The sequence below is a fragment of the Mustela putorius genome, unplaced genomic scaffold (assembly GCF_011764305.1).
Source record: "Mustela putorius furo isolate JIRA1106 unplaced genomic scaffold, ASM1176430v1.1 tig00537303_pilon_pilon_pilon, whole genome shotgun sequence".
Classification (NCBI taxonomy): Eukaryota; Metazoa; Chordata; class Mammalia; order Carnivora; family Mustelidae; genus Mustela; species Mustela putorius.
Genome location: NW_025422441.1, coordinates 1,156,590 through 1,183,001, shown reverse-complemented (window position 1 = coordinate 1,183,001; position 26,412 = coordinate 1,156,590). Strand labels below are relative to the sequence as shown.

At 61.3% G+C, this 26,412-nt stretch overlaps 2 protein-coding genes across 4 annotated transcripts in view; both read right to left on the bottom strand.

Annotated features, from left to right (window-relative positions):
- Window positions 1–741: 741 nt before the first annotated feature.
- On the bottom strand, window positions 742–2,012 carry MAFA (MAF bZIP transcription factor A). Its single transcript, XM_045074204.1, has one exon. It carries the CDS (start codon window positions 1,873–1,875, stop codon window positions 811–813), a length of 1,065 nt encoding a protein of 354 aa, XP_044930139.1. The 5' UTR covers window positions 1,876–2,012; the 3' UTR covers window positions 742–810.
- Window positions 2,013–7,849: 5,837 nt separating this feature from the next.
- Window positions 7,850–26,412, bottom strand: part of ZC3H3 (zinc finger CCCH-type containing 3) — an 82,913-nt gene continuing 64,350 nt past the window's right edge. Inside the window, exons 9-13 of one of the 3 annotated variants that reach the window (XM_045074119.1) lie at window positions 25,426–25,557; window positions 23,633–24,358; window positions 11,021–11,199; window positions 9,991–10,126; window positions 7,850–8,333 (exon numbers count right to left, since the gene is read on the bottom strand). In XM_045074119.1, the coding sequence (XP_044930054.1) occupies window positions 8,142–8,333; window positions 9,991–10,126; window positions 11,021–11,199; window positions 23,633–24,358; window positions 25,426–25,557 (1,365 nt within the window). In that variant the 3' untranslated portion in view covers window positions 7,850–8,141. Of the gene's footprint in view, window positions 8,334–9,990; window positions 10,386–11,020; window positions 11,200–23,632; window positions 24,359–25,425; window positions 25,558–26,412 lie in introns of all 3 variants that reach the window. The other 2 variants (XM_045074118.1, XM_045074120.1) reach the window with 2 other exon arrangements.

Below are 26,412 nucleotides of genomic sequence, written 5' to 3'. Positions count from 1 at the left end.
CCAGGAGGTTCAGGCTGAAACCTCCTCTTTAAAAAAAAAAAATTTTTTTTTCTAGAAATACTGTGCATTACTTTTTTTTTCTTCCACTTCTCTTGAAGGTTAAAATAAGATATATTTCCCCGGGACTCATAAATACGATCTGGTGCATAGAGAAATAGCAGCAGGGGAGTCCGGGCCAGCCCCCACCCTCAGAGCGCCGCGACCCCCAAGCCCCCCCACCCCCCTCCCCCCGTGAGTACAGCAGGGCAGCAGGACTGAACACGGCATAGATAATATCCCTCGGCTTCAATCTCTAGGGGACGCCGGCGGCAGGGCGGGGGGCAGGCGGGCAGGCGGGCAGGCAGGGACCGGACCCCTCCGAGCGAGCGAGCGACACATGCTGGGACACGCGGACGTCCGAGGGCGGACCCCGGCCGGGAACGAGGGAACTTCCTCCGGGGTTTTCTTAACTAATCACCGAGCAAAACAAACAGAAATGCTTCGAAAATAACGTCGCTTTCAAAAGGAGTCGTAGAAACGGGCGAGGAAGGGGAGGCCGCGAGAAGGCCGGCGCGCGGGGAGCGGCGGGCGGCGGCGTCGGGGCCGGGGAGCCGCGCGCCGCGGCCGGGCAGGCGGACGCCGGGGAGGAAGCCGGCTCCGGCCCCGCTGGGCCGGGAAGGCCCGCGCTCCGTGCGCGGAGGGGGCGCGGCCCCGTCCCGGACCAAGACCCGGGAGGGCGCGGGGCGCCCGGCCGGCAGGGGCCTCCAGTCCGGCGCCGGCGGCCCGCGCCTCTGGCCGGTGGCGGCGGCGGCGCGCGCTCGGCCCGGGCGCTCACAGGAAGAAGTCGGGTGCGCCCTTGGCCCCGCCGGGCCCGGCCTGCGGCGGCGAGGACTCCCGCGGGAAGCCGGCCCCGCCCGCGCCCCCGGGGCCGCCCCGGCCCGCCAGCTTCTCGTATTTCTCCTTGTACAGGTCCCGCTCCTTGGCCAGGCGCCCCACCTCCAGCTTCAGCTGCTCCACCTGGCTCTGGAGCTGGCACTTCTCGCTCTCCAGAATGTGCCGCTGCTGCACGCGCTTGAAGCGGCACGACTGCGCGTAGCCGCGGTTTTTGAGCGTGCGCCGCTTCTGCTTCAGCCGGATGACCTCCTCCTTGCTGAAGCCGCGGAGCTGCCGGTTCAGCTCGCGCACCGACATGGACACCAGCTGGTCGTCGGAGAAGCGCTCCTCCAGGCGCACGTGGTGGCCCGCGCCGCCGCCGCCGCCGCCGTGGTGGCCCGCGCCCGCGTGGTGGTGGTGGTGGTGGTGGTGGGCGGCGTGGTGGTGGTGGGCGGCGTGGTGCGCGCCGTGGTGGTGGCCGGTGCCCATGTCGTCCGCGCCGCCGCCGCCCCCGAAGCCCTGGCCCCGGAAAGCCTCGTAGGCCGCGGCGGCCGCCGGGTGGTGCGCGCCGTGGTGCCCGGCGTGGTGGCCGCTGCCGATGAGCGCCTCCACCGCGTCCTCGGGCGTCAGGTTGAGCGCCTCGGGGTTCAGGTGGTGCTGGTAACCGCTCATCCAGTACAGATCCTCCAGCGCCGGCTTCCCCGAGGCGCCCCCGACGGCGCCCGGGGCCCCGCCCGTCGGCCCCGCGGTGGCCCCGGCCTGCGCCGCGCCGCTGCCGCCCCCCGCGCCGCCGCCGCCGGTGCCCGGGCTGGGCGCGCAGAAGCTGGGCGAGGAGGGCACGGAGGAGCAGGGCGTGCTGAGCGGCGTCGAGGACAGCGAGCCGGGCGGCAGGCGGTGGCAGAAGCGCTCGGCCTCGGGCGGCTCCTTCTTCACCTCGAACTTCATCAGGTCGAAGTCGTTGACGTACTCGATGGCCAGCGGGCTGCTGGGCAGTTCGGCGCCCATCGCCAGCTCCGCGGCCATCGCCCGGGGGCCCCCGGCCCCGCTGTCGCGCCCGGCTGCGCCTCGACGGGAGGCGGCGGCGGGGGGGAGAGGGAGCCGCGGGCCTCTCCCCCCCTTCACTCCCCACCGGCGGCGGGTCTCGGCGGGGGCGGCGCCCAGACGCGCGGGGAAAAGTTTCGCGCGGCCAACTTGGGGGCGGCCGCGGGGGACGCCGCCGCTCGGGCTTCTCCGACGGCCCCGGCCGCACCCCGGGGGGCGCAGGCCGGCCCCGCTCCCTGTCCCCGCGTCGGCGGCCGGGCGGGTGGCCGGGCGGGTGGCAGGGAGGCCGCCGCCTCGGGCCGCTCGCGCTCCCCGCGCTCCGCCAGCGTCCGGCCGGCCCCGCCTCCACGCCCGAGCGCCGCGCCGCGCGCTCCTCTTTATAGAGCAGGGCGCTCGGGCCCGCCTTCCTGGGAGGGGCGCGAGCCCCCAGGCCAATCGGAGCCCCAGACCCGCCGCCCTCATTTGCCTATCCCCATGGCAACCCGGAGCCCAGCTGTCAATCTCCTGCGGGGAACAGCTGTGGGAAGGGGTGATGACCGGCAGCCCGCGAGAGGAGGGGGCAGGGCCCTCTGGTGGCCGCCGCGGGGACTGCACGCGCAGAGGGCGCGGGGCCGAGGGGTGCGGAAAAGGCGCGGCGCGGGGGGCACGGAGCCCCGCCTGCGGCCCCCGGGTCTCCGCGTCCGCGACGGGGAGGCCGGGGAGTCTCGGGGAGCCGACGGGGCCCCTCGGTGCTTCGCTGTCCCCGCCACCCCGCGCGCCGTGACCCCGCAGCCCGCGAGCGTGACGGCGCCGGGACCTTCCGGCCTGCGGACACGGGGGCCACGGCGCGGCTCGGGCGGGCGCGGCTCGGGGAGTGCCGGTTATTTTTAGCCGCGCGGTCCGGGCGGGTTCAGGAATTTAGTCAACAAAGTTGCTGGCACCTCGGTCGGCGGCTGCACCGCGGGGCGCAGGTGGGGGGGGGCGCGGGCCGGCGGCGGTGGGGGGGGGCCGGGGGCACGGGCGGGGGCGACGCGGGGCGCGCAGGGCTGTGCAGCGGGGCGCGCTCGCGGAGCAGGGGACGCGACCCGTCCCGGGTGGGCGGAGCCGGGAGGCTCCGCGCCTCGCGACGTTGTCACCGGAGTGCTTGGGGCCCCCCCGGATTTTCCATACTGCTGTTCTAGGACTTCTTGGGGTAACAAATTCAATCTTATATATAACCATCCGTGCATCGAAAGAAGATTCTGGAAGAACCTGGGCAGGAAGTCACTAGGGCAGTTTGGTTTTGTTTTGTTCTGGGCATAAATGCCGTTATTATAACAAGAATTCATACAAGTGGGACCAAAACCTCATTTCCTAAGATGCCATGGGGTGGCCCAGCCGGCACTGTCGCCTTCCTCCTCGCCCCACAACCCTTCCCGTAGGGCTTGCTCTGCTGTGCAGGCAGGGTCAGGCCCACCTCCAGGACCCTCCTGCCCTTGCGGGGACAGCTCAGCCAGAGGCAGAAGCAAGGCCCCGGACACGCTTGGGCTTCAGGCTACGTGGGTTGCCAGTTGCCCTGCAGGGTTTGGGGTTCCCTTTAAAGCCCCCATGCCGTGTTCAGATGGAGGTCACACTCAGCCGCCACCAAGTCTAGCTAAAGTGGGGACAGGTTCCCCTACATCTGGCCCCCAGATGTCCTGGGTCGTGCCCTCCGCCGCCCGCTCACTGGGCACACAGCACTCTGTCCCGCGCCCACGCCTTCCTTCACTGCTCTGGGAAGGGGCGGCCTGGGGAAAGCAGGGCACCTGTGTCCCCGACGGCTCAGACACTGGCCTTGGAGTCAGACTAGCCAGCAGGCTTGCCTCAGCTCTTGGCCACTCAGAGCCTCAGAAGCAGGAGTCCCCAGGGGAGGCCCCCAACCCCTCAGCTTCTTGCTGGGATTTGGGGGGGCAGCAGAGCAAGGGTTATTGAGTGAGAGCAAAACCAAGTTTACTGAGCCACAGTCCGCCGTTCCCAGAGAGGGCGGGAACCTGAGAGGGCTGCCCGCTTCGCTGCCTTCCCTGTCTGGTCCCCGTGGCCCCTGCGGCCTCCGCCAGCTCTCCGCCTGCCAGTCGTGGTCGGGCCACTGGGAAGGGCACCAGGGTCGCTGCCCGTGGGTTCTTGAGCCCAAGGAAGGTGTTGGCCTTCCTGGGCTCCTTCCTGCTCAGCCAGGGCTGGGGAGCAAAGGCCGTGGGGCCCGGGGCTCACCTTCCTATTGGCCGCAGGAAAAGCGGACGGGCGTGCCGCGGGCCCTCACAGCCAGAGCAGCGCTGTCCCCTCGGCCCCCGCGACAGCCCATCTGTGCCCAGAAGACGAGCACGCTGGTTCCGCGCTGCCCCGGGAAGGGCGTTCCCGCGCCACACGTGCCTGCCAGTCCTCGCCTGACCCAGCAGGAGTCCGCGGGGCCCACCCCCTGGCTCGCCATTACTCGCGCCCCACAAATCGTTGCTGCGTTCCCGCTGCATGGCCTCGGGGTCATCTCTGGGAAGGTGGCCCAGAGACGGACCTGTGCTGGGAAGCGAGCGGGCGGCAGAGGGAGGGCAGAGCGCGGCTTCTCATTCCGCGCCTGGGGTCCGTGTCGGGTGGGGCTGTCCCAGGCTGAGCCCCACGGCTGGGAGTTCCTGGAGACAGGGGCAGTGGGGCAGGGGGTGGCCGGAGCCACTGGCAGTGTCTTGGGGCCCCGAGTCCAGCGACTTAACCCACGCGTGCTCTGTCCCGGCGTCTGTGGCTTGCAGGCCTCGATGGCCGGCCCAGACCCCTGCTCAGGGCCTCGCAGGCAGTGAAGCAGCTCCCAGCTCCCCGGCTGCAGGCAGGGCCCTTTCCCAGAGTCGGAGGAATCCAGGCCCCGGCTGCCTGGTGGTCCCCTGCTGACCCCGAAGCTGCCCCCCCTGGGCTGCAGGACAGCCTCTGGAGGCTTCCATCTGCGGGGGACAGTCGGCCAGGTTCCGGGCCTGGAAGGGGTCCCAGGTCGTGGCTATCTCAGTGGGAGCCCCAGGAGGTGAGAGGCCGGCAGGGGGTGCTGGGAGGAGCTGGCTGCAGGGTGTGGGGGCACCCCCCGCAGGCGCACGGGGGAGCACGGGCAGGAAGCTGCCGGCGCCGCGCTTGTCCTAGGCCAAGGGCACTGCCCGGGTCTCGGGCCCCACAATGCTAACTACCGCTCTGGTAGGGAGTGTGGTGCTGCACTGGGTCTGGACGGGTCACTGTTGTCCAGTCCCCGCAGCTCAGGGGTCCCATCTCCCACCACACCCCCTTTCTGGGCTCGGTGACAGCAGGGCCCAGTGCCTTCCCTGCTTAGAATGAGGCAGCCACTATGTGCCAGGCACACTCTGGGGGTGCCCACAACAGGGGGCAGGCACTTCCTGGGGGAACGGCCTCAGGCCGGGAAGACCATGCCACCAGGGACACTCCCCTGGCCCCGGGTGAGGCCAGGCCCACCCCGCCCCAGGCCACGCCTCCCCCTCGCTGCTCTCACGTCAGGTGCTTCCCTTCACCCGACTGAGGGCCCCCGGCCTACAGCTTAGACGGGGACCACGGCTCCAAGGTCTCCAACGCCCACTTGTCTGGGGCCCAGCCCCTCCCCTCCAGCTCAAAGGGTCAGCAGAGGGTCTCCCCCCTGCTGCGGGGTCTGAGCTGGGCCACCAGCCCTGCCGTTCTGCTGGCTGCCTGACCCCAGGCCTCAGCTGGACAGCCGTCCCTGGCCCGGCCACAGCAGGCAGCGGGCCAACCCACGTGAGGGGCCCCGGCCCAGCTGCCGCCTCACATGGGGCGCCCCGCCCTCGTGTGGCCCATCTCTGAGTCTCCACAACCTGCCACACCAGGGCAGTCCATGACGGGCATGGACCTGTGGCCAGAGACATAGGATCCAGGAGAGGGGGCGGCCCCTCCCTGGTCTGGGGGACCCGTGCTGTGCCCTCCATGAAGGCCACACGCTCTGCCTGGAGCCCAGTCAGCCTCAGCCGGCAGCTTGATCTGTCTGGGTTGGTGTGAGGTGACAGCACCTTCATCCCTGAGGATCTCTGCTGGCCTGCGCCTGACACGGGAAGCCCGGAGTGACCAGTGGGCACTCTCCTCAGAGGAACTGCCCCCCTACCCCACCCTGGGCTGCCCAGGAGCTTGGACTCTGACCAGGCAGAACCCAGGCCGACAAGGTCCCCAGATGGGTCACAGGGAGTGTGGGGGAGCTGGGCCCCCGCCCAGAACTGGGCAGCCACTGGCCCGGCCTCTCCTGCTTCCCAGAGTGCCAGCCCTCCCTGAGCCTTCCACGCTGGCCCACGGTGGTCAGACCTGCTGCTTCTGGGTGGTGGGCTTCGCGTGGGGCCTGTGCGTGCCGCGTGGCTTGGAGCAGTCAGGAGACTGGGCTGAGCGTGGAGCTGGGAGGGGCAGGCCCCCCGGTGGGTGTCCCGCACGCAGTGACCCAGCTGTCCAGCCGACCGTGGGGCGCCCACCCACCATGCACACAGCTGTCTACTCCACAGCCCGGGCTGCGTGTCCCCCTGTCCACTGTGAAGGGAAGAGCAGGGAGCCCGGGGGGAGGTAAGGGTCTGAAGGGGACGCAGCTCAGATCAGGCCGGACCAATAACATCGTCTCCAGCCACACCTGTCCGTCTGTCCAGGCGGAGGAGGGAGAACCGATCCCCCAGCCTTGTGGGGGGTCACGGTGGAAATGGCGAGGAAGCCCTGAGGGAGGAGGAGGCAGGAGACGGGCCCGCGGCCTGGACTCCCCCCAGGGACTGCCAGCTGTGGGGCCCCCCACGGCCGATGCCCCGCTCCCCCGAGGGCTCAGCCCACAGCGGGGACCCTGCGGCTTCCTGAGGGGGAGTCCCTTTCTTTCCGGCTGGGGCTGACTCCAGATCCACCACGCTGCCAGATCGGCGGCGGTGGCCGCGAGCACACGTCTCAGGCCTCTGGGGACGTCCGCCTGGGTTCCTGGGCAGGGGTGGGGGTGGGGGCAGCAGCGACGGTATGGGACTGCGAGCTCCGGGTCCGCCTCTCTGGCCGCCTGCTGCCACAGACGCTGGCCTGGCCCCTTGCCGTGAACCAGCCCCGTCCTCGTCACCTCTGGAGCTGGACAGGGATGGCCCCCATCAGTCAGGGAGCGGTAGGGCGCAGGAGCCCCTCCGCTCCCCATGACGGTCTCGGGGGTGCTGGAGTGTCTGCCCGTCCAATGTGGGCTGGGCCCAGGAAGGCTCTGCTCTGGCCAGTGGGCCCCTCAGGGGTGCGGTGTGGGCGGACGCCTGCACTCTCCCCACTGTGCTGGCCCCTGCAAGCCAGGGCTCCAAGGGACAGGCAGAGGAGGACCGTCACGCAGCAGACCTGACCGCAGGCTGGCGCGTGGAGCTGGCGGCCAGGCGAGGAGGAAGGCGTGGGGACACACTCAGGTGTGGAGTGGGCGGGGGGGGGGAGAAATCCCCAGATTGTCCCTGTGCCCCTCCGATCCCTGGCCCTGGCCTCCCAGGGTCCCTGTCAGCCCAGACCCTGTCCTGGGCCCCTCAGTGGAGGCTGCAACCCCCTGCCAGGCCTCCCTGGGTCTGTCGAGCGATGCAGACTCCGCCTGCTTCCCTCCCCTTCCCCGGCCCAGCCACTCGCCCGAGACCCTCGCCCGAGACACCCAGAGGAGGGGCTGGGACGGAACCTCAGCTTGGGGGACCCGCTCCGCCCGTCGGGTCCAATGTGCTCCGTGGCACCCCCCACCCCAGGCCCCTTACCATAAGGCATGTGGGCTTGGCCACGGTGGGGAGGCTGTCCCCGACCCTCTGAGCCATTTCTGGGAGGCAGGGAGGCCGATGTTCCTGCCCAGAGACCCTGTAGCCGCCATGGATGTGTGGCCAGCCCTTCCTCTCCCGCGGGGCACCCCATTCTTCTCTTGGGGTCTGTGGGCAGCGTGTGCCCCCGAACTCCTGCGAGCTGGTGCAGACAGGGCTGGACAGCGGCGCAACGGCACTCAGAACAGCCAAGCACACACAGGGCAGAACCTTTATTGCTGAACATAAAATACCCACCAGGGAGCCCGGCTGGAGTCCTGGGGGTAGTGGGGGGGAGGGGGAGTTGCATGGCACAGCGGCTCTCACACCCACAGTGGGCCCAGGCCTGGCGCGGAGCCCTGCCTGGCCCCCCTCCAGGCTGGAGGTTGGGGCGCATCCTGGGTGCTAGGCTGAGGGCGCAGGGTTGGGGTGGGAGGAAGGTGGGTGTGCAGAGGGGCTGGCTGGGCAGAGCCCGGCCCAAGGACGAGGCGAGGCCCTGGGCACACACGGTCACGGAAGGCTGAGAGCCAGGTGGGCAGGGCAACAACCCCGGAGATCCCGGGGGGGACTTGGTGGCAGGCGGCCCCTCCTCTGGGGCAGGGGCAGGCAGAACCTCCTTCCTCTCCAGGAACAAGGGGCTGAGGTAGGCACGGGCTGGCCCCCGGGGCCCTCACAGACGGGGTTTGATGTGTAGAGTTTTCCCTGTTCCGAGAAGGGCAAAGGTAAGGTGCCAGCCGCCTCCCCCGCCCCCTGCCAGGGAGGAGCACCTCTCCTGCCAAAGCTTCTGGGTCAGGATGCAGGAGACTCCATCCAGCACCCACCTGCCTGCCCTGGGGTCCGGGGAGCCCCAGCAAGCCACTGGTGGGGTTATAAATGCCAGGTGCGAGCCGCCGGCATGCAGGCCCTGTGACGCGGCCACGCTCACACCTGCAGCGGGCCTGCCAGACGCACACGTGGCGGCTCTGGGCCGGTGGGCAGGGCAGGGGAGGGGCGGAGGGACCTGGGGCCCTGCGCAGAGGGACAGGGCCTGGGGGCAGGGAGGGCTTCCTGCAGAGGAGCAGGGGGCCTGAGGACAGAAAGCCACCTCCAAGGGTGGGCTCCTGCCCTGCACAGCCCACGCTCACTGGGACTCCACGCCTCTCCTCGGGCTACGAATGCTCCAGGCCACCTCTCAGGCTGCCATCCCCATGGACCGCAGACGCCTCCGCGTGGCTGTCCTGGGGCACGGCACCCTCTATGTCCCTGTGAGCCGGCCTTGCCTCCTGGGCCACCCATAGCGGGACCGAGGGCTCAAGTCACCTGTTTGGCCAAGCCAGAGCCCAGAGGCCAGCCGGCCAGGGCTCCAGGCCGGCACACTTCACTGGCCTCTGCCTGCTGGCCATGGCCCCTACTGGGGGGCTGCCTGGGGATGTGCAGCCCGGCCTGCTGCCCCAGAGCCCTCCCAGGCCCATCTCCTCCTGCACCTCCGGCTCCCAGCCCTGGCCAGGTCGGAGGCGGGCCGAGCAGGAGTCAAAGGCTGCCAAGGCCTCGGAGGCCGGTGGGGATCTCCACAGCCCGTCCTGGGCCTGGCCCACCCTGCCGGCCTCTGCGGACAGACGGATGCTGGGGTTGGCTGCCTCGGGGTGGGGGGGTGGGAAGGAGGGGGCCACCTGCTGCCTCCCCACCGCAGGGGGGCCTGCCCGAGGGGAGGGGGCGGAAGTAGCTGGTGCCCTGGTCCCAGGCCAGCATGCAGAGGGCCCGGCCGCAGCTTCATGCCCTGAAAGGGGGGCCGCGCACAGGCGCCGGGTCCAGGCCCCTCGGAGGCAGGCGTTTGAGCGTGCTCAGCGGAGCCGTGCGAGAAGGCTGCGGCAAGCATCTTCCATTAACGTTACGACCGTGAAATATGACAATAAAATGATAGCCGTATGGTCGCAAATTTGCAGCCCGCCGAGCTGCGTGGGGTTTATCGTCACTCAAACGCGCGGAGAGCTGTAAAATGTTTACAGAAAGGGTCGTTTGCAGCCATAAAATCCTCTTTTCTCTCCTAAACAAGGCTGAGTGGAGCCATTTACCAAGCCCTGAATGTTCACTGGGGGAGAGGGAACATCTGTTCTCTCCAGGAGCGCGCGGTGATCTTCCAGAACAAATTAACAGAAATGGGTGCTTTCTAATTAAATCAGCCCTCGGCTGGGGTGGTCTGCGTGGCAGCCGCTGCTGTGCTCACACCTTGGCCGGCTCTGCCCCCTGGGCGGGACGTGTGCACCTGCCGCCCGTGCTGGCGCTCCCAAACCATCCAGGCCCCACCTGGGATCTGAGGTGGGCACTGGAAAAAGAGCCCCTGGCTGTGCCATCCTGGGCCCCGAGGGGCCAAGCTGCCTACCTGAGTCCTTGCTTGGGGGGCTCCTGGGGGTCCGGGCCCTGGGCAGGCCTCCTGGGCTCGGCGAGGACCGCAGGGAGATGAAGGCAGGCAGCTTGGAGAGGCCGCCGGGGCCCGGCGCCGCCGAGGCAGCCTCCTCCTGCAGAGACAGCGCCTCCTGGTCCAAGGACTGGGAGGGGGAGGAGGGGGAGGAGGGAGGGGGGGAGGAGGGGGAGGGCATGGGGGAGGAGGAGGAGAGGGGGGAGGGGGGAGAGGGAGAGGAGGGAAGCTTGGACAGGGGAGAGCCCGAGGCTGCAGCTAACACCCATGGGGAGGAGGGAGGGGAGGCCAGGCCCGCAGCCACGGAGGTAGGGGAGCTGGGCGTCTGTCTGCCGGGGCGCTGGGCAGCCGAGGCCTTCCTGCGGGAAAGGAAGGGGAGCAGGAGCGTGAGGGTGGGTGGCGGCTCGGCAGGCTGGGGTCCAGAGGGCACCAGCCGACCAGCTGCGCGGCACCTGTCCCAGCAGCCCCGGGGCACCACCATCCGGGTCTGAGGCCAGCCCTCGGTCACTAAGGACAGGCTGGTGACGCCATGGGACCTCTGGCACGAGGCAGCTGGGGCGAGCCTGGCCGGTAAGCCCCAGCTCCACACGGACCCTGTCCTCTCGCGCCAGAGCGCCCGCTCCCGGGACGGGTGAGCACAATGTGGGGCCCCAGCCGTGACCATCACCCAGGACCCCCTTTCCTGGGGCACGGGAGTGGGGTAGCCAGAGACCCCACGTTCCTCCATGGGCAGGGGCTGTGCAGTCCCACAAAGGCCGGTCTGGGCCAGGGATGTCCTCAGCTCTGTCCACCCTGGGGATGTGGGCTGGGGCGCCTCTGGAGGTGACATGATACTCAGCCTTGAACTGAGGTTTCTTTTTGGGTCTGAAACTGTAAGAGCCGGGAAATGACACAGGGGCTCCCCGCCGGGGTCCTGAGCATCCCCAAGAGCAGGAGGGACTGCTTCCGGCTCACCCCCGGGGCTTCCACACGCACCCCCCACTGTCCCTGTCACCTGGGTCCATGGCTGGAGGAGGCCTTGCTCCTGGGGGGCGCGCTGCCGGGCTCTGGGGTGGGAGTGGGTCGCCGGCCGAGGCGCTTCTGGCTGCGGTGCAGCAGCTGGCACTGGGCGCCCCGGGGACAGAGGCCCCTGCGTGAGAAGTCAGGGCACAGCAGCGTATGCTTCTTCTTGCACTGTGGAGGAGGGGGGACAGGCTGCTGGGGGAGCCTGGCAAGACCCCTGTGCCGCATGGGCTGGCCCTGTCCGCTCTGCCCCCAAGGGGCCGAGGCCCCCAGCCCTGGGCAGCCTGTACTCCCTCCCATCCACGCCCCCTGAGCCATCAGAAGGGTGAGGGCCAGCACTGCCCAGCTGGGCCCTGGGTCTGGCTGGAAGGCAGGGACCACGGGTGGCCGGGGGTGTACGTCTCCCAGCTGGGATGGGGATTCCTCAGACACGAATCCCTCCTCCGGGCTGCAGATGGGGTTTGGGGGGGCTCCACGCCCAGGGAACCTTACCGCATGGGGTTTAGGCTTCAAGCCCAGGGGTGCTCAGGTCGGCCGAGGCCAGCACACACCCGATCCACCACACCTGTTGTGGTGGCTAATTATACCCAGTTTGGGGTGCACCGTCCAGCAGGTGCTGGGGGCAACACGAGGCCTCAGCTCTGCCCACGGCCCACAGGGAGCCACGAAGCTCTGCCCACCCGCTTCCGGGGGCGGGAGCCGTGGGCAGTGATGGGCCCAACTCTCCAGGCTGTTCCGCACCTATTTCCTGCCTGAGGCCCCTCCAGGAGACAGGTGCTCGGCTCCACCCACCCCTGCAGCTGGCTCAGTAGGCATGACCGGGAGCCGGACTGCAGCCACCGCCCCTGGTGCTGGCCAGGTGACGGGAAAGACACAGTCCTGGACAAGAAACCCTGCACGGTCCCTGCCAGTCCCACCCAGAGCAGAGCTGAGAACCAGCTTGGATGCCGGAGCAGCTGCAGCGCCCACCCCGGCACGGGGGCTGTGCGCCGGCTGAACCACGGGGAAACATGCCAACAACCCCGAAGCCACTTGCTGCCGGAAGCCAGTCCCCAGAGCCCCGGCCTCGGCCCTGCCCCCAGCACCCAGCACAAGAGCCTGGTGGAGGAGGACCCCTCAGAGCGTGTGCCCGTCCCCGGAGCGGAATCTGGGCACCGGCCCCATTCTTGGCCACACACCTGCTCCCACCACCAACAGACCAGAAGCCCCTTGCACTGGGGCCGGGGGCTGGCGTGCACATGGGAGCCGGCCGGAGCCGGCAGGGCCATCTGCACAGGCAGAAGGAGCCCTGAGTGCCCACGGCAACCCCCCGCCAGCCCGTCCGCGATGGGGGGCAGACACACCCCTGCCCCGAGAAGGCTCATGCTTGTCGCTTGATCCTTCCCCGTGCCCTCCACTCTGCACTGAAGCCCCGTGAGGCCGCTCAAAGAGCAGCAGAGCCTGGGGGATAGGGCCTGCGGGGACGGAGGGCTGCCTGGTGGGGCGGAGGGACAAGAGAAGCTGGCCCCCCGGGTGCCGAGGGAACGCAGAGAGGGGGCTGATGGGGGCCAGGGCCTGTGCCACCCCGGGCAGTAGCCACACGCCGTGGCGGCAGCACGTGTCCCCCGCATCAGAGGAGGCCGGGCGCGGCAAGAAGGAAGAGTGTAGAAGACCGCAGCCGTGTCTCCGCCCTGACTGCAGGCAGAACCCTGGGGCAGGATCGCTCAAATTCCTTTCACCTCTTCTTGCTTTGCTCTTGCAAGGTGGCCCCTAGGACACTCGGAATCTCACACGCGGCTCACATCTGGCAGACCTTCTGGGCTGTGCTCGTTGGGGCTATAAGCCTCCTGCCCAGAACAAGCACCCAGTCGGGGTCGGACATAAGGAGCGTTCTCGAATCATCCAAGAGCTGTTGAGAGAGCCCGACGATGCTGGACGGCTACTCAGAAGCTTCCCAGACACAAACCGAGTCTCCCGTTCCAAGGGCCCCACATCTTCCGGCAGACCCGGCCCCCGAGGAAAGAGCGAAGCCAGACCACCAAACGGAAGCCCCAGAAAACCCCGAAATCCCTGGAAATGAGCAAAGACACTGCTAACTAACTCCCAGGTCAAACAAGACACGTGGGGGGCAGTCCTCAGGCTCACAGCTCGGTCAGCAGAGCAGGCCTGGCTCAGCAGGTGGCGGGACAGCAGAGGACCCGGGCTCAGCCACAAGGGAAGAGCAGAAACAAACGAGACGCAGGGGGCTCTGGGGGTGAAGCCGCTGCCTTCGGCTCAGGTCCTCAGGTCATGATCCCAGGGTCCTGGGATGGAGCCCCGCATCGGGCTCTCTGCTCGGCAGGGAGCCTGCGTCCCCCCTCCCCCGCCCCGCCTGCCTCTCTGCCTACTTGTGATCTCTGTCAAATAAATAAATAAAATCTTAAAACAAACAAACAAATGAAATAACAAAAGAGCAACAACCAAGAGGGCACGGAGCTGGTTCTCTGAAGATGTTGGTAACTGAGTTGGCGAAGACAAATCCGGAAAGAAAGAGGCGCCCGCCGGCATTAGGGAGGCCAACCGCGACGCCGTGTCGGCACAAAGAGAAGCGGCCCGCAGGGCGACACGCCCGCAGCACTCAGCCAACCCGCGCCAAGACACAAACGAAACACCGCCAAGAAGGAAAACACAACCCGAGCGAGCGTTTCTCCGACCGGACGTGCACGTGCCCCACTGGCTGACACACAGCGCACGCCGTGTCCTGGGCTCCCGCCGAGCGGCCGGCCGTGACGAGCCTTGCAGGGCAAGGCCGGGGCCAGGGCAGAGAGGACGCTGCTCCACTCCGCCTGGGGCTGGGGCAACCCCGAGGGCACGAACGGTGAGAAGAGCCGCGCAGAAGGACAAGGTGAATGAAGGTACTTTCTGACTAGGAATTACGGTGCAGCTCAAGGAACGTGGCGGGCACGGAACCAGCTCAAGGACACACAGAGCGGAGCCGAGAGCTCCGAGACACAGGCACGTCCGCGAGCCCACGGGAAACGGGCTCCCAACCAAGGTGCTCGGGCAAGATGCAGCTGGACCCCGACCTCACACCGCACACTGGGAGCAACGGAGACAGACCCACGTGTGAAAGGCCCTCCAGACTTTCGGAAAGTGGCAGGAGTTTTCATACAAGACAGAGGGACAAGCTGTAAGGAAAGACTGATAAGATCATTTCCGTTAAAATCAAGAACTTCTGGGGGCGCCTGGGTGGCTCAGTGGGTTGAGCCGCTGCCTTCGGCTCAGGTCATGATCTCAGGGTCCTGGGATCGAGCCCCGCATCGGGCTCTCTGCTCAGCAGGGAGCCTGCTTCCTCCTCTCTCTCTCTCTCTCTGCCTGCCTCTCTGCCCTACTTGTAATCTCTCTGTCAAATAAATAAATAAAATCTTTAAAAAAAAAAAAAATCAAGAACTTCTGTTCTTCAAAGTAACACAAGGAAGAACGGAAAAAACAAAACACAAAGAAGGTATTTGCCGTTCACGTGACTGACAGAAGCCTACTGTGCAGAATACCTTACATTTCCGTATTTTTATGTTCATGTTTTATACTTTATAAATTCCCTGTGAATCAGCAAGAGAAAACCAACCCAGCGGAACTGTCCCCTCACTCACCTACAGAAACCAACAAAATCCGAGGTATTTTTCAGAAGGAAAGGCCCAAAGGGTCGAAACACAGGGAAGGCATCTGGCCTCATTAAGTCCAGTAGAGGGAAATTAAAAAAATACAGTCAAGTAACTTTTCGTCCTTCAATTGTTCAGAGAAAAAAAGGTTGCCTGTCACCAAGTGCTGGCAAGAAAACAGGTGCACAAGTGTGAACGGACAAAAGCCACCGGGAAACCGGCCCCCACCTCTCTGATAGCAGACCGCCCCCCCAGACGGGTGGCCCACACCTTGCTACAGACGAGGGCCAGCACCCTGATCCCCACAGGCTGCTGGTGGAGCCCAAGACGCTGGCCTGCCCTCCAGGAAGCACCTTCCAGAGGAATAAGGCCCTGAGAGGCCAGGACCAACCCGCCGACCCATGCTCGCGCCCTCAGCCCCTGGGGCTCCAGGGTCCCCACTGGCTGCCTGCTGCAGGCCAGCCAGGCTGCCGGGCCGTCTGACTCCACACCACTGCCCTCTTCCCCGGCCAGGAGCCCAAGTGTCCCAGGTGGCTCACATACAGCAGCCCCCGACGTGGTGCCACGCAGGGGCCTTCCCAGTCCTTCCGGGTCTCGCCAGCTCACGTCCATCCTCAGACGGCCCGACAGCAGGCTCCATCGCCACCGGTCCCTCCTACAGGCCAGGGCCCACTCCTACTGCAAGGCCGGCGGGGTGGTTCAGCAGTGTCCCCTGTCCCCAGAGACCCACCCACTTCCTTCCCACTGCCCCACACCAAAGCTACCCCTTCCCCACCCTGGTGACAGTCCCATCCCCCCCATGCCTCCTCTGACTGCACCCCACCACTGTCCCCCTGGGGGTCGGAACAGCCCCAAGAAATGTCCATCTTCGTCCACTCCTGCGGTCATCTGGGCCAAGGCCTCCTTCAGGCATTCACTCCAAAATGGCAGCCAAATCCAATGGGCCACCCGGAACGGAAGTGATTAGTGGCAAACCGGACGGAGTGCAGACAGAGCCTGGAGTCAGGCTGGCGGGAACACAGCCATGGCACTCTTCCGGCTTCGATGCCTAGCTGGTGCTTAGCCAGCTGCTGGTGGGGGCCTTTCTCACCGGGGGCTGCGGGAGGGGTGTCGGGGCTCTGCACTCGCTTTGCAACTTTTCAGTGAAGCCACAGTTGCTACAAACAGCAAGTTTGTTAAATGCCATAAGCGATGAGCACTGTCCATGCTGGGCTCTGCGGAGTGAGCAGGCCCCCAGAGGAGACCGTGAAGCAGGGGGCACTGGGCCCCACACAGGTGACAACCACGAGAAGCACCCACCGGGGACCTCTGCGCCAGCGTGGCAGGGGGTCCCCGGGACTTCCTCCTGCTGAAGAAGCAACCTGAAGTGTCCACAGGTGCAGATAAGGGGCAGCCCAGCCAGACACACTGAAACACTGTGGCCCCACCCAGGCCAGCAAAGACTACGTGGGGAGACCTGGCCCCTGCTGCCCCTTCCTGCCTTGCTGGGTTGGTGCTCGAGGAGGCCCTGAAGACACAGAAATGCGGGGCCCCTTCCTCTCCCAGTCAGGGGAGCCCCCAGTGGGAAGTGGCCTGGTGGGAAGTAAGTACCACCCAGCCAGGAGGAGTAGGAAAACCTGTCCTCAGGGGTCTGTAGAGGCCAGTGGGGACCTGGATCTCCACTTGGCAGCGGCAAGACCCCACCTTCACTCCCCCTACACCTGTGTGTCACACAGACACCAGCCAAAACAGAAGGTTTGAATAAGATGCAGACCCTCATAATAATATAGTCAAAATGTCCAGGTTTCAATAAAAAGTGACTCATCATACCAGGAAAAGGTACAGACCTCACACGGAATGGAATTCCGGACAAGCAACACGTGGCAGCCAGAGGCAGCAGAGGCGCGGGAGTTCTCGGACAAAGATTTTAAAGGAGCACCGTAAATGTGTTTATTTTATTTATTTTTAGGTAATTTTATTTTTAAGTAATCTCTACCTCCACCACGGGGCTCCAACTCACAACCCCAAGATCTGGAGTTTCACGCTCTACCAACTAAACTCGCTGGGCGCCCCCATAAATGTGCTCCAACAAGCAACTAAAAACATGCCGGAACAATGAAAACATAGAAAGTCTCAACCAAGAAAAAGAAAATACAAGATAGGACCAAATGGAAATTTTAGAACTGAAAAGTTCTAAACAACTGAGCTGTACTCCGCGTATGGGCTCGACAGCAGGAGGGAGGCCCCGAGGAAGGCCTCCGTGCACCGGAAGACGTAACAACAGACCTTAACCAATCTGACTGCTGGGAGAGAAAGCAGAGTCTCTGACACGGAGAGCCCTTCAAGGGCTGCAGACTGAGAGGAGAAAGAACACGGGACTCATGGCTGAAAATGTCCCCAACTTGCCAAAAAACACAAGCCTACAGATTCAAGAAGTTGAGGGAACCCAAACAGTAAAAAGCAGAGAAATCCACCAAAAACTGCACCACAGTCAATCTTGTAAAAGCTACAGCCAGCCAGAGAGGATACTTTCCCTGTGCCGGGAGAGTTCAGGTGCCAGTGGGTTTCTCCTTATGCACCAATGAGGCCAAAGGAGGGGGGACAGCGTGTGCGAGTGCTGAAAGGGAAGAACTATGAGCTCAGAAGCCCATGTTCAGCAAGAAAATATCCTCCAAGAATGTGGGGGAAATCCAGACATTCTCACAGGAAGGAAAACCACCAGAATTTGTCACCAGCAGACCTGCCCTAAAAAATGGCTCCAGTAAGTTCTCGAAACAGAAAGGAAACAATACGAGACAAAGCCTTGCAACAACAGAAAGGCAGACCGAGGTGACAAAACATGGTAAACATACAGACTTTCCTTGAGTCTCCTCAATTATGTTTAATTATTGATGCAAAAAACTGTCAGTGTCTGTTGCGGTTTTAAATGTCTGTGGAAGACACACGTAAGGCAAGTACCGATGGAGAAGGGCATAGGGACACAAAGGAGGGGAAGGTTTCACCTAAACTGGCAAATGAGAACACCAGTGACAAGTTATGGGTGTACAATACAATGCTTAGTACAACCACTAAAAAAGCTATAAAAAGATATACACACACTTGGGGTGCCTGGGTGGCTCAGCAGGTTAAGCCCCTGCCTTCGGCTCAGGTCATGATCTCAGGGTCCTGGAATCGAGCACCGTGTTGGGCTCTCTGCTCAGCGGGGAGCCTGCTTCCCCCTCTCTGCCTGCCTCTCTGTCTAATTGTGATCTCTCTCTGTCAAATAAATAAATAAAATCAGATACACACACTCAATAGCACAGATAAATCAAAAATCTAAAATTGTTCCAGTAATGCATAAAAAGACAGAAATGAAATACAGAAAGAACTAACAAAACAGGGGCGCCTGGGTGGCTCAGTGGGTTAAAGCCTCTGCCTTCAGCTCAGTTCATGATCCCAGGGTTCTGGGATCGAGCCCCACATTGGGCTCTCTGCTCAGCAGGAAGCCTGCTTCCTCCTCTCTCTCTGCCTGCCTCTCCACCTACTTGTGATCTCTCTCTGTCAAATAAATAAATAAAATCTAAAAAAAAAAAAAAAAAACTAATAAAACACAGACACTAACAGAAGTCAAATTACAGGCTTAAGCCTTAATACAGCAATAATTACATTAGGTGTAAATGGCCTAAATACATCAATTAAAAGACAAAGATTGACAAAGTAAATTTTAAAACATGACCCAACTATATACTGTCCACAAGAAAGGTATTTCAAATATAATACGATAGGTAAGCTAAGAGCAAAAAGGATGGAAGTTATGTCAAGCCAACACTCATGAAAAGCGAGCAGAGGGACACCTGGGTGGCTCAGTTGGTTAAGCAGCTGCCTTCAGCTCAGGTCATGATCCCAGCGTCCTGGGATCGAGTCCCACATCGGGCTCATTGCTCGGCAGGGAACCTGCTTCTCCCTCTGCCTCTGCCTGCCACTCTGTCTGCCTGTGCTCGCTCTCTCTCTCTCTGACAAATAAATAAAATCTTAAAAAAAAAAAAAGTGAGCAGAAGTGGGCACATTAATACCACACAAAGTGGACCTCAGAATAAATAAAATTACAGACAGAGAGGTACATTTTATAATGATGGAGGATCGATCCATCAAGAAGACCTAGCAATCCTAAATTAACATGCACAAAATAAGAGATCTGTGAAATACATGAAGTAAAAACTGATTAATAGGAACAGAGGAAGAAAGGAAGAAACAAATCCGTAATTACAGGTGGTGACCAATGCCCCCTCACAACAACTGATCCAACAACTAAACAGAAAATTGGCAAGTAAGCAGAAGAACCAAGAAATATCTTTCACCAGCAAAACCTAATCATTTATAAAACACTCCACTTTACTCAATAATAGTGGAGGATATATTCTTTTCAAGTGCCCACACAGAACGTATACCAAGCATATCCTGGACCATAAAACAAAGACCAAGAAATTTTAAAAAATTAAAATCATACAAAGTATATTCCTCACCATCACAGACTCCAACCAGAAATCAGTGACAGAAAGACAACAAGAAAGTCTCTGAAGACTTGGAAATCAAATAAAAGTCTGTGGGTCAAAGAGAAAATCTCAAGGGAGGGTGGGGGTGTCAACAAGCAAACAAACGGAACTAAATGAAAATATATCTCAAAATTTGTAGGACCCAGCTAACTAAATCCATACATAAGGGGAAATTTTTCATATCAATAGTCTAAACTCCCACCTCAAGACCCTACAGGGGAAAAAGAGTGAAATAAACCTAAAGCAACAAGAAGAAACAGTAATGATATAAGCAGAAATCAATAAAACCAAAAAGAAAAAAAAACAATAAGAGAAAAAAACCAATGAAACAAAGAGCTGCCCCTTTAAAAAGATCAATAATATGGACAAACCTCTAGCAAAACAAACAAAGAAAAAAGATAAAAGTCACAAAGTTTCCAACATCAGGAATGAAACAGAGGTCATGACAGAGCCTGTGGCTGCCGGGAGGATAATTCGGGCACACTTCAAACAACTCTACACGTATAATTTTGACAACTTAGACGAGATGGACCAATTCCTACCAAAACTGACTCAAGAAGAAACAGAAACTCTGGACTAGCACTCTGTATTGTAAGGGGACTGAATCAGTCATCAGACTGACCAATAAACAGAAGCCCAAGACCAGAGGGCTTCGCTAGTCAATTCTACTAAACAAATAGGGAAGAATGAATACCAATTCTCAAATTCTTCCCCAAAACTGCAGAGCAAGGAATCCTTCCTCGCTCCAATCAGCCGAACACCATGTGAGGCTAGCCTTACCCTGACACCAGAACTAGACAAAGATACTACAAGAAAAGACACCATAGATCAATATCCACCACAAATACAGATGCGAAAATCATCAACAAAATACAAGAAAACTGAATTCAGCCATGGCATTTATTCTTAGGATGCAAGGATATTCAACATCCAACTATCAACCAACATGACTGCGATTCAAGGTGGTCAGTAGGATGGGCTGGCCACCTTAACAGATAGAAGGGAGAAGAAAGCGACACGATTATCTCAACTGCTGCAAAAAAGATCGGACAAAATTCACTACCTTTTATAATAAAAACATCCAATAAACTAGGACTAGAAAGGGACATTCTCGCAGGATAAACACCATGTGAGGAGCCCACAGCCAACGTCACACCCAACAGTGACTGACTGAAAGCTTTTCCCACGACAAAGAACAAGACCAGGATGCCCCCTTCTGCCACTCTGATCCAACACAGGACTAGAAATTCTAGTCAGAGCAATTAGGCTAAACAATTATGTAAAAGATACATAAAATCTTAGTTTAAGGGGCGCCTGGGGGGCTCAGTCATTATTAAGCCTCTGCCTTCGGCTCAGGTCATGATCCCAAGGTCCTGGGATTGAGCCCCGCATTGGGCTCTCTGCTCAGCGGGGAGTCTGCTTCTCTCTCTCCCTCTGCAGCTCCCCCTGCTTGTGCTCCCTCTCTCGCTATGTCACTCTCTATCAAATAATAAATAAAATCTTAAAAAAAAAAAAGAAAAATAATAATTATTTAAATGATATATAAAATCCAAGTTTAAAAGGAATAAAATTATCTGTTAGTAGATGACATGATCTTATATATTAAAAAACCTTAAAGATCACACAAAAAGAATTGCTAGAGCTAATATATGCAGTCAGCAAAATTCCAGAATATAAAATCAACACACACACACACAAAATCAACATATTATTACACACTTTGGAAGAACAACAAAAAAGATAATTAAAAAAATTCCATTCAGTAACATTAAAAAACTATAAGATACTCAGGAATAAATTTAGCCAAGGAGGCAAAAGACTTACAATCTAAAAACTACAAAATGCGGCTAAAGAAATTAATGCAGGTCTAAAGGAATGGAAAGGCATCCCATGTTCATGGACTGGAAGACTTCCTATTACCAAGACCACGATACCACCTGAATGACCTACAGATTCAGTGTGATCCCTACCAAGTTTTCCAAGGTCCCCCCGGCTTTTGTTAAGAAGAAAAGGCCCATCCTAAAATGCATATGGAATCTCCAATGACCTTCAACAGTCACAATAAGCGTTGAAAAGAAAAATAAAATTGAGGGATTTATAGTTCCTGATTTAAAAACTTATTCAAGAGCTATTGTAATCAAAATACCTAAGGACAGACGTAGAGACCAGTGGAACAGAACCCAGCACCCAGAAACGAACGCCCATCCATGGTGTACGGACTTTCCACAAAGGGGCAATGGCCGTTCGGTGGGAGGAGGACGGCCTCCTTAGTGCGTGGTGCTGCGCGAACTGCCCACATGCGGGAGACTGGCGCTGGGCCCTCATCTTACGCCACATACAAAAACTGACTCGAAATGGACCAAAGATCTAAACTTAGGAACTGAAACTATTAAAGTTTTATATAAGAAAACACAGGGAAAAGCTTTGCTAACATTGGGTTGGACAAGTATTTCTTGGATGTAACAGTCAAAGCACATGCAACAGAAAACAACAACAACAGAAAAATTGTACTTACTCCATGAGAAGCTCTCATGCATCAAAGTCCACTGTCGAGAGAGTGAAAAGACAGACTGGAAGGAAAGAGTCCTACATCCTCTTCCAACAAGGGTTTAATTTCTAGAACATATAAGGAAGGGGCTCCTGGGGTGCTCAGTCAGTGAAGCCTCTGCCTTTGGTTCAGGCCAAGATCTCAGGGTCCTGGGATCGAGCCCTGTGTCAGACTCCCTGCTCGGCGGGAAGCCCGCTTCTCCCTCTGCTGCCACTCCCCCTGCCTGTGCGCACGCGCACGCTCTCTCCCTCTCTCAAATAAATAAAACCTTTAAAAAAGAAAAGGAAATGGAAAATTTTGCATTATACTTATTTTACCACAATTAAGAAATTTAACAATGTAATATACCAAAAATCATTCTATATACACTTAAACAGGTGAATGGTACGCTATGTGAATTTTATCTTAACAAAACTATTTTTTTGGTTTTTTAAAAAGATTTTATTTAAAAAAAAAAAAGATTTCTTAGAGAAAGAGAGAGCACGCAGGGGGAGGGGTAGAGGGAGAGAGAAACTCAAGCAGACGCCCCACTGCGCGCAGAGCTTGACATGGGGGCTCGATCTCGCAACCCTGAGATCCTGACCTGAGCCAAAACCAAGAGTCCTCGCTCCAGCGACCCCGCGCGCACACGGGCGCCCCGTTCCAACAGAGAGATAAAGCTCCACCAGCACACACCGGGCTCCACACCAACACCGTCAGCGGTCAGGGGACACAAAGGGAAGCTACAGCCAGACCGCCTTGCGCCACCTGGGGGCTGAGGTCAGCAGGACAGACCCAGGAGCTGGTGAGCATGTGACACCAGGACAGCCACACTAGCTCCAGGTGGCACAGCTCGGTGGCACGGCCGTATGAGAAAGCAAGCAGGGAGGCCTGCAGCCCCCTTCCCCGGCACCCGGCAACCCCACTCCCAGGCACCCACCCGAGGCAGATGAGAGCCCGTGCTCACGAGGACTCACACAGAAACATCCATGCAGCCCCGCCCCAGGGACAACCCGAACATCCACCCACCAATGGATGCACACAACGTGGCCTCTGCACATGACGGAGCACCACTCGCCATGGACAGGGGCACAGGCCTGACCTTGACCACAATGTGGTGACCCTCAAAACCAGGCCAGAGGAGAGAAGGCGGGCAGCAGAGGCCATGTGTCGCGGGCCTTCCGCTGGAGACATCCCGAAGAGACCCGTGTACGGGGATGGCACGTGAGCCGGCGCTGCTGGCGGGGTGGGCACAGGTGGGACTGGCCACAAAGGGACCGGAGGCGTGTCTGGGGTGACAGGCGTGTTCTAGAGCCAGATGCTGGGAATCGCTGCACAACGGCCCCCCGGGGCGGTGAACCAGACGACACAGGAGCGGCGCCCCCATAAAGCCGGGCTCCCTAACACGGGCCCCCGAAGCAGAGAGGGAAGGCGCAGTCTCACGCGCAGCCCGGGGCCCGCTGCGTGGAGGAAGCCCACGTGGGGTCCGACTTCACCCCACAGCCAGCTCAACAAGGGCTAACACCTGCCCCAGGCTTGCTGCAAAGGCGACAAAGGGCACCTTCCTCACCACCATCCCCGCTGCGGCAGGGACTCCCATCAGCCTCATTTTACGGAACAAGAAGCAGAGGCCTGGAGAGGTCAGGTAGCGAGTATGGGCTAGGACAGGGTTGGGCTCAGGTGTGAGCCCCTGCCCCGGGCCGCCTTCTCGGGCCCACTGCACTGAGCAGGACCGGGCCGGTCCGGGAACAGGACGGACTCTGCCCCCCAGACACAAAAAGGATTTCAGCCGAAGGAAAGACACCACTGGCAAGGCCAACATGGGACGGAAACTTGGCCTATGACCTTGAAGCCAAAGGGTGATGCCTGGAGGACATGAGACCTTGTGTGAAGCAGGACGAGGTGGGGACAGGAAGGGCCATGGAGCGGCGGACTGCCGGGAGCCTCACCAGCGCGCGGAGCAGGCGGCACAGGGCCTGAGCCGCCATGCGGGGGCCGGGGAGCAGGGAGGCAGCAGCGGCCACGCCGGGAGAGCGCTGGGCTGCAGCAGGGCTGGTGGCCGGGCGCCTGGCTTCGGTCCGGAGGCAGCTGTGGACCCTGCACGCACACAGGCATCTCCCAGCCCCGCATGCCGGCGGCCGGCAGCGTCGGGTGAGGCTGGAGTGTGCCGAGTGCCCGCCGAGTGCCCGCAGCCAACACAGAGGGCCACGGGGACGCGCGGCAGGAGCCCGGGGCCACAGCCACACACACGCCTCAACGGGGAGAAACGGGTGCCGTGAAAGAGAAGGGGACAGGCGAGAATCGTGGGGGGCTGTGAAAACTAGCATGGGGTGAGCATGGGAGCCTCCGGAGTCCCCCAGGGCTGCCCTCAAACACACACTAGCCCGAGAGGAGACAGACAGAGCGCAGGCACCTCGGCGGACATCCCATGGAGGGAGCACGGGGAGCACGGCCCTTGCTGGGACGGGGGTGTCTGAGCGCCAGCCCCCCGAGGTGGCGGACATCCCACGGAAGGACGGCCGTCCTTGCCCACGGGTCCTGAGCGGCTGAGGGCCCGAGCGGAGGCTCCTGAGGGCCGGAGAGGAGACTGGCCGGGGGCGCGGGGGGCCGGAGCAGCAGGTCGCAGCAGTCACGTGGCCCCCACGGAGGGAGAGGAGTGGAGACTTCCTCCCGGCCTGAATCACGCACAGGAAAAGGGAGCGCGTCTCTTTAACAAGCCGTGGCTTTACGAAGCCAGGCTAACGATTTCACTTGATTCAGTGGAATATTATAAACTCTCTGGGGCCCGTTTGAGGACTTGTACATCAGGCACAAGGCGACGACTCAGCACTTTCTATATTACTTAGAGAATAAAATTAACCCTCACCGGCCCAGGCTGCTGCGTCCCCTCCCGCCGGATCCAGCCGGCTCAGCGCTTTCCCATATATAATTACACGCCGCCATCCATCATGCCGCGGCCACGCAGCGCCAGCGCCCCAAAAGGGACGCAGTAAGCACTTCCACTAACAGAAGCAGAACTTAAATGCCACTTTGATATTTCCATTTCCATCGGGGTATCTCACAATGATCACAGCCTGATCAGGTGGGGGGTCCGGGTCCCAGGCCGCCCCCACCGCCACCCCGGCCAGGGCTCTGGGGATCCTTCAAGGTGAGCTGCTGGCTCCAGGTCGGGTCCCCAGGTCTGCAGAGCCTGGCCGGGCCCAGCCCCTGGCCTTGCGGCAGGAGGGAGAGGGTGTGGGGAAGGAAGGGGCACGGGCCCCACGGCGGGAAATGGAGGGCGGCTGTCAGGGCCTCAGGCTGTCCCGGCCCCCCCCCCGGGGGCCCCCAGGAAGCCCCAGCTCTGGTCTCCCCAGTCCAGACTGCAGGCCCCAGCGCTGATGAGCAGGCTCCTGTCTAGGGGTTCCCAGCCCAGGGCCCTGCCACCCCCGCAAGCCCACGTGGGGACGAGGAGGGGCGGCAGAGTCCCCTCCGGAGAGCAGGACAGTAATTCAGAAGGGGAGGCGCCAGTGTGCCCGGCTGCCAGGAATTCCCCCGCACGGCAGCATTCCCGTGGGCGGGCGCGGGCAGCAGGCGGCCATGACAAGCCCGCTCGCCGGGGCCCTCGCAACCCAGTTCCCTACTTCCCTTTGCAGCAGCCCACTTCCACCCTCGTCACCCTGGGGTGCTGTGAGCTCCAAGGAAGGCACCGAGGAGCACAGCTGGCCACCGTGGGGGCCGCCTGCCACCCACCAGCGCTTCTTACCTTCGCACCCAGCGGGCAGTAGCCTTTAAGAAAGTCCGTGCAGACCTCCGCCTTCCGGGACACGTAAACGTGGCTGTAGGGACAGTTGCTGTTGCTGCAAATCCCCTTCAGGAAGTAGGAGCACACGGGCATCTGTGGGGGCGAGGGGTGGTGCTGAGGGCCAGCAGGGCCCACGGCTCCCTGCGGCGCACGGGCCCCGCCTCCTCCAAACCTCCATCAGGAGCCTGCACCTCGCTTTACAAGTAGAACACCTGAAGGGGAAGGACCTGCCTGGGGCTCCAAGGCCCGGTGTGAGCCACACAGAGACCCTTCCCCAAGGGAGAAACGGACACACAGTGCTGGCCAGCAAGGGGGGCCAGCAGGAGCCAAGAGCACCTGGGGCCAAGCCAGGAGAGGGCTACCCACCCCAAAGGCAGACCCCCAGCTTCCCCAGAAGGCAAAGCTGTACGGGCAGGGCACGCGTGCCCTCAAGCTGCCCAGCTGGACACCCCTGCAGGACAGCTAAGGTGCAGGTGTTCCATTTCCAGGTGGTGGGGCCGTGGTGGGACGGGCCAGGAGGGTAAGGGGACAAGAGCATAGGCACTCTAGGCAGGGCAGCAGCCTGCAGGGACTGAAATTCAGCCGATCTGCCAGCTGCCTGGACACCTGGCAGCGTCCATGGGCTAGTGACCTGATTCCACCCAGGGAAGCCTAAGGATGGGCTGGGGTTAGGCAGGAAGATGCCGTGGAGCAGCCTGGGGCTGCCCGGACCGCAGGCTGGCACTGTGGAGGCGTGGCAGGGGGTCTGTCTCCAGCGCCCTGGCCACCAGCAGGTGGGCCCAGGGAAGATGGGGGCGGGGGGGCAGACATGGAGCAGGCAGCCTGGGCAGGACTAGGCAGCATGGGAGTCCCCGGCCCTAGACCGGGAGAGAAAGCTGAGGCCTGAGGACCAGCAGGGAGGGGTCTCTGATCTTGCCCGCCCTGACCTCTGTGGTTGCCACTGTGCCA